Source organism: Echiichthys vipera (assembly GCF_963691815.1).
Source record: "Echiichthys vipera genome assembly, chromosome: 2".
NCBI classification, from domain to species: Eukaryota; Metazoa; Chordata; class Actinopteri; order Perciformes; family Trachinidae; genus Echiichthys; species Echiichthys vipera.
Window position 1 is genome coordinate 22,593,633 of NC_139827.1, and position 8,059 is coordinate 22,601,691.

Below are 8,059 nucleotides of genomic sequence, written 5' to 3' on the forward strand. Positions count from 1 at the left end.
CAAACAAAAAAGTTGGATCACCACCCCATTTAGGCCAAAATAACACAGCAATGATGGCAAGCTTTAATGCCATAGACTCTAAAACTCTAGTGGAAACAGTGACGGATCTAAAGCCAACCACCTGCTGTCTCGATGCTTTACCTACCAACTTCTTTAAGAATGTTTTTGACTGCCTATTAACAGACGTATTGCAAATAGTTAATAACTCTATTCAATCGGGCAATTTCCCAAAGGCCTTCAAAACTGCAGTCATTAAACCTCTTCTAAAAAAGCGGAGCCTAGATGCCTCTATTATCAACAACTACAGACCAATTTCAAATCTACCATTCATAAGTAAAATAATTGAGAAAGTTGTACTCCAACAACTAACTCACTTCTTGGCTTCTACTGGCTGCCACAACAACCTCCAGTCAGGATTTAGACCTTTTCATAGCACAGAGACGGCCCTTATTAAAGTTATAAATGACATCCGTCTTAACACAGACTCTGGCAAAACTTCAGTACTAATGCTATTGGACCTCAGTGCTGCATTTGACACTGTCGACCACTCAATACTTTTGGACAGGTTGGAAAACTGGGTGGGGCTCTCAGGCACAGTCCTAAACTGGTTCAAGTCATATCTACAAGATAGGAACTATTTTGTTTCCATTGGCGACTTTGTATCAGAACAAACCAACGTAACGTGTGGAGTCCCCCAAGGTTCAATCTTGGGGCCGACTTTATTTAATATCTATATGCTCCCACTAGGACAAATCATGCAAAATAATAACATTGACCACCATTGCTATGCCGATGACACCCAAATCTATGTAGCGCTATCACCAAATGACTATCGCCCCATAGATCTTCTGTGCCAGTGCATTGAGCAGGTCAAACACTGGATGTGCCAAAATTTCCTTCAACTAAATGAGGATAAAACTGAGATAATTGTTTTTGGTGCTAAGAAAGAAAGGTCTAAAGTCATCCAACACCTTCAATCACTGTCCCTGAAAACCTCAAATAAAGCCAGAAATCTTGGGGTTATTATGGATTCTGATTTACATTTCAACAGTCACATCAAATCAGTAACAAAATCGGCCTACTATCACCTTAAAAATGTAACAAGACTTAGAGGGCTCATGTCAGCTCAAGACTTAGAAACACTTGTCCATGCCTTTATAACCAGTAGGCTAGACTACTGTAACGGTCTCCTTGCAGGTCTTCCCAAAAAAACTGTCAGGCAGCTACAGCTCGTTCAGAACGCTGCTGCTAGAGTTTTAACAAAGACCAAAAAATGTGAGCACATTACACCAATTCTTAAATCATTACACTGGCTTCCTGTACGTCAGAGAATTGATTTCAAAATCCTCCTGCTCACATATAAATCACTACATGGTCTAGGGCCGAGGTATATCACTGATATGCTCCCACTACATAAGCCTTCTAGATCACTAAGATCCTCTGAGACCAATCTGTTAGTGGTTCGCAGAGTAAACTCAAATCAAGGGAAAGCATCTTTCAGTCATTATGCAACAAACAGCTGGAATAAACTTCCTGAAGATTTGAGACTTTCACCCACTCTGACCACTTTTAAAACTAGACTAAAAACTTTTATGTTCACCTTAGCTTTCTGCTAAATCTTGGCACTTTTAACGTCCGCACTGTTTTGATTATTGTCTATGTTTTTATTCTCTTTGTCTTCTTGTAATGCATTTGAATTCATGACATGTTGTGCTGTGAAGCACTTTGAGTCTGCCTTGTGTATGAAAAGTGCTATACAAATAAAGCTGCCTTGCCTTGCCTTGCCTTAAAATCTCGTCTTGTGAACTCAATATCGTGTGTGTGAGTCTTACTGAGGCCTACATGTGTCGTTGATAAACTGCTATCAGTCCAGCTAAAGACAAAGCACCTGATTGAGTCACACAGCTTTTATTATCATTATCAGTGTTCACTGGTAGACTTTCCATTAGAAAAGACCTCTGAACTCTCATGTGATGCAGGGTGATGTACAGCTGGGTCAAGTTTGTAATGTTGATGTCAGTCAGTATCGGTAAAGCTGAACAGTGGAGCTGCTACTTATGATTTTACTAAAATGTAACCTCAAGTGGAGACTATTAAAGTTTATGCTGTTGACATTTGGAAATTTCAATCATATCCAAACCCACACACAGTGGGAAGGTTTCTGCAAAGCAAGTCACTTTTATACAAAGCCTGGGTTTCTGATATCCAGTAACTGATGGTGTACCGGTAAAATCAGTCCAACAAAAATATAAAAGAACAAAATATATAATATATATAATAATAATGTAATATATATATATATATAATAACATTAAAATATCTCCGGTCATGATATCTGGTGAAAATAATTCCCTCAAAGCTGCACTGAAGCTAAAAGGGTAAGTCATGGTGTAAATTCAAATGAGTCATCCATAGGTTATGGTATTTTTTTCTTTTATTTTCAAATAGTTTTTATTCTAGTTCATTTTATATGAGAAAAGCCTTATAGCAAACAGAAACTATTTAATTATGAGTGGGCAGCAGCCCGCCATGTTGTTATGAGTCAAATGCCACAGTTTCATAATGAAGCAAACCTATTTTTACACCTTACAACCGGTGGGGTCTGTGCAGTCGTCGATGGGACATGGCGGTGCGCTAGTTCAACTTGGAAACTTGGAAACCCTGGGCTGGGATCGAGGTGGCTCGCAGCCCCGACCAGTGTGTCAGGGGTCTACAGTGATGTCAGCAACCCACTTGACCCACATAATATTTATATTTACATGTACATTTATTTTTAAGAAAGCCTTTTTATGCAAGTCTTAACTTATTTTCTTATTCACTAAACATTATAAATCTTAGCCTGCCTATCAATCATTTTTCAAGCTCAATATTAGAGCTGAAACAATGAATTGAGTAACTCGAGTTACTCGATTACAAAAATGCATCGAGGCAAAATCTCTGCCTCTGCCTGTGTGTTAAACATAACGTCACCTTCCTGATCAGTCTTTATAGTTTTGTTTGAGTAAATGTGTCAGTGGAGGTTTGTACGTTGCTTGTTGTTACAGTGAACAGGAAGAGAATGACTCGCTCTTCCTGATAATATCTATCTCTCATCCATTTTCCAAATTAATCTATTTTTCTTTAAAACCTCTATGAGTAAAGACATGTATTGCGTAGAATTTTATGGACTACTTTGAATTTTTTAAATAGTAAACTTATCCATGTTAAATTGCGACAGTATTGGCTTCAGCACACACATCTCGTGTCTCCCCCCCACGCACACGTGTACACATAAACACAAACAAACACACACACCAACCCTGTTACATTACCACACCAAATAGACGACATAATATATTTTTTTGCAAATTTATCATTCAAATTATAATTTTTACGCAAAATTAAAATATACATTTTTTATGCAATTACTCTATTAATCAATGGAATAATCGGTAGAATACTACTCAATATAGTCGGCCATTTGACCGGAAGCACAAACCTGCAAAGTGAAAATCATTAATCATAATTAACGTATATCTTCAGACAGAAGCACATATACAGAAAAGTGTAACAGAAATACAAACAAAAATCTATGTTAATTTAATATTTCCTCATTCAAATGTGAATCTTTGTCTTCTGCAGTTTGTGATAGGATAAATCACTCTATTTTCCATACACATATCATCTGTGGGCTCACATTTGTGAACAGGAATATTCAATTCCAACAGGGCAACACCCAGTAACAGGTTGAGATCACAGTCACCGCACATCAGCTACATCTGAAATAATATTTTGAAAGGAACATGCACATATACAATGAAAACTAGAACATCTCAATTATTCTACACTTCACGTTAAAAAAAGTTAGTTTGTTTACTACATAGTACTAGTACTACATATTGGTTATGTATTTAATATTTCAGTTATCATTCCTTTTGTCATTGCTATGTCCTTGACTAAGGTGGAGGTCAGTTGTATCTGAGTGACTTTCTGAACCTGCAGATAAGAACGGTGCACCTGACTATGAGTCTGCTTTTATTTTACTACATCGTAACAACTTTGACATGATCAGGGCTAATCTGCACACACCCCCAACACTGATGATTTTAATCAGTATAGTCATAGTCTCTTAATTAGAGATTTAGATTGATAGAAATATAACACATACCATACATATTTATGTAACACATGCAGTAGGTATATCGCTGTGTAAATACTGTTCAATAAATCCACTTCTTTAATAACTGAATACTTTATTAGTTCTATACCTTTTTTTAAATTGTGAAAATACATGCTAAAGCACTACATAACAAAGAAAACCAGACACAACTAAAATGTATATTTTATAACCAGATGAAGTACTTCATATTAAGAAGTCATGTAGTGTAGCATTCACTGGTACTTCAGATAAATGCATCCCTGAAGGCTGAGAAAAAAGCAGGTGGTGCCATTCTTTGCAGCATGGGCTTGTTTACACCTGTCAATTTATGGACTCCATAAACTCTTGCTCTGCAGCTAAATGTGCTATTGAATGAAGCACTGGATCTCCTAATGTGAAAGTGTTTCTTGCTAATCAAACAAATTTCAGAAAATATTTTGACATACACAAATAGTGAGAGCATTTGACCAAAAGATGCACAACATCTAAAAGTGACTCAGACTAAAGGGCAAATACAATGTCTTCATGAGATTTGATGAGCTTTGTGCCTGAGCATAAAAACAAGCATGTGATGTATTGCCTAATCTTATCAATGGTCATATGTCACACCAACTTTTAGAAAGGAGTGCAATACTCTATTTGGTCATATTTTCTCTCATGGGGGCAATCAGGAAAAAAGGGGAGGGGAGGTGGAACCACATGGCCAGCTGTGAGCAGGTATATATGAAGGTGTGTGTTGTACCCTGACACCAGAGCATCCGACTCCAAAAGCTTCAACATGAACTTCATCCGTGTGTTGTCCTGCCTCAGCCTGGTGCTGACTGCTGCTGCTGCCCAGGCACCAAAACCCTGCGGTGAGTACAGAAACCCCTGTTGTTGTCCTTTTTTTCAGTGTATTGTGTGTGAAGATGGATTGTAATATATGTTAAAATGCATGGATAGTTTCACATTAATTTAGATCTATTTATTTTTACTTTTTCAGTTGAAAAAATGCATATCTGTATTACAACTTCCTTCCTCCATTTAGTCAGTCAGTCATTTTTGTTAATTTATTTAGTTTGACAATGTGTCTGACGTTGAATTTGGGTTAACCTTATCAAAATGTATGACTTTTTGATTTTTCACTACTGATTATATTTACCAGAAAATACAAATTAGAAAGATAACATTCCGTATATTTATATCTTAATATTACCTCAGATTTAACAATAAATGATGCAAATCTTTAATTATGGAGAAATAACACTGTATTGCTGTGTCAACACAGGTTTCATACCCAGTATGCTATAGATACATATAATTACCAAGAGAACTTGCTTCTTAACATTTTGATTTCCTCTTGCACAGTTGCTCCACCTCTGATGAGTGGAGGCTTCAGTGTGGTGAGTCTCCTCATTTTTTGAACACATAAACTTTCCCTGCATGTAATCCCTCCTGGAAAGACCCACGTCATGTGATGCCTGTCTTTCCTTTCACTTTCTGCTTTTTGTCTCTTTTTCAGATGGATGCCAGTGGAATCTTCATGTCCACAGGATCAATAAGCTATGATGCTTTTGGTCAAAGAATGCGAATTAGAAATTACGGGATGGTGGCCAATCAGACCTCTGCAATGGACCAGCTGATGCTTTTCAGTCAGGTATGTGACCCTGATTACATTGGTTACAATGCCTGCAAATACGTGAGGATTTGTTTTTTTTCTACATTCACTAGAAACTGAATGGGCTTTACACCTTTGAAGCATAACACCTATCTCCATACTCATATTTGCTTTGGTGAATTTATCACTATATATCTTCACTAGAACATCAGATTACTTTTTTAGAATGAGTCACAGTGACTGACTTTCATCATGGCTACGTCCTGTGCTCTCAAATTTAAGCCTTAAGCTAGCTGGCTAACATGAGGTGTTCAAAACGTTGGTTGATTAAAGCAACACAGTTGAAACACAATGAAACCAACTTGCAGAATTGTGTCCAATACACGTTCTATCTTCAGCGTAAGTGCAATCTATAAAAATATTGCTCTAATCTCACAATGGCTACTTACTTGTTCCTGCATTGTCGCATATTTCTGTATTTAGTTATACTGCCACCTCCTGTTGATGTGAGAACGATGAATAATCTTTAATAATAATCTCCGAAACTGAAGATAAATGATAACACTCTTTAAAGAAATTCTTTAAAGTCCCAGAATCAGGCTTTGAGTCGGCTCAGGAAAGGACAGCATTCATTGTCTCTCTTTGTCCTTTCAGAAAGTCTACTATGAAATTGACTGGACTAAATTCTCTTGCAAAAAGAAACCTCTGGATACTTCCTTCATTCCTATGCAAGTTCCTTCTGATGCTATAATGACGGGTCAGGTTTTCTTGGGCTCCTCTTCCTCCTGGGGAATGGGTGTGCTCGTCAACAACTGGTATGGAGTACTGCCACAGAATGGTAGGAGAAAACATATTTTCAACAAAGAAATATGGTTTTATTTTGCAAGTGAGGAAGAGGAACTTGTACAATTTAACAAAATTAAAACTGGATGGCGTTTTATTGTTAAATCCTCACATGTGACTTTTGCTTCATGTCATCAGGCCAGTATGCATTTGTCTTTACTGAGATTGGCTGCATCCCTATGACCATGTCCGTCTACACTCCAGCAACTGGATGGGCCACGCTCAGGTGAGACAACAATTACAATCAGATAAAAGTGTGAGAGACAACAATCATGTCCTCATGATGAATATCAAAACGCTAAAGAAAAAAGATGGGTTGCTCTTCACTAAAGGTATATGATCTTTTCACGGAATAATTTTTTCTTTCTTAATGTTTTGAAGCCCAATACTGTACATCAATAAGCTGTTCTCCAACCAATTCTCAAATATTAATAATTTTTAATACAGACAAAATCACGATGGGGCACAATTAGGAATTATATCTGATATTAATGTGTTAACATGGTCCACACTGTGTGTAATGAAGTCTGCTGTTCATCTTCAGCTGTTCTTCATACATTATGTCCTGTTCTTGTTCCAACTGTGAACATCAAACAGTCAGTAATGATTCTCAAAAAGTATGTTTTTGTTTACATTTCAGCACATTCAACTGGGTATTGGGCAACACAAACCCCATGGACTACAGCCCTCCCTTCTTCTGTGCCAAATCTAAACTGGAGGAGACAGAGACACCAGATACCTTCTTCACTGCGTTGCAGTCTCTGGCCAAGAAGACCAAGGAAGAGCAGTAAACATCTGGAGCACCTCACCAAGATAAACACTAGTACTGCTCCCGTCAGGACAGCAGAGCTTTATTTGTCTCAAATGATCCTGTAATCATCAAAATATGTAATGGTATTTCGGTAAACATGATTTCAAATGTTGTTTTAATCTGCTAGGTCACCAGACGATACAATAATTCACAGGGGTGTATGTGAAAGTCATTTTAATACTCTCCCGGCACGTCACTCTGACATCACCCTGTCCGCAATGTCATAACGGGTTTAACCCACACCTCATTATTTGGTATGGCATTGTTAAAGGAAATCACACAAAGTGGTAAAATATTAAGAGCAAATCCAGATTATTAGAGTGAAAACTAGAGGTACACCGTGAGAACTAAGTAAGGGAGAACAACTTCTGTACTGTAGTTGTATCTTTGCTGTGTTTTATACTGTATCTCTGTCATCCTTTTTACAAAAATCTATTAAAAGCATTGAACAATACTATTCTTATTGGGAGTTTGTGGTTTGAATGGATGATTTAATAAGACAGCACAAATATCAGGAAATATATATTGTATGTATGAAGAAATGAATGTTAATAGTAAAATTCAAATGTTTTATCCATACCAAACATGTTATTCATACTGAGACATGATGCATACCCGTGGCACATTAATTAGTGATGTTCATCACTAAATAATTACACCCGGAGATGCC

At 37.2% G+C, this 8,059-nt stretch overlaps 1 protein-coding gene across 1 annotated transcript; it reads left to right on the forward strand.

The window, feature by feature from the left end:
• Window positions 1–4,916: 4,916 nt before the first annotated feature.
• Window positions 4,917–7,369, forward strand: LOC310956260 (ependymin-like; the record flags this gene model as incomplete). Its single annotated transcript, XM_083926442.1, has 6 exons — window positions 4,917–4,992; window positions 5,486–5,520; window positions 5,640–5,774; window positions 6,390–6,573; window positions 6,717–6,804; window positions 7,219–7,369. The coding sequence occupies 6 exons, from the start codon at window positions 4,917–4,919 to the stop codon at window positions 7,367–7,369; spliced, it is 669 nt and encodes a 222-aa protein (XP_083782568.1).
• Between the last annotated feature and the right edge of the window lie 690 nt (window positions 7,370–8,059).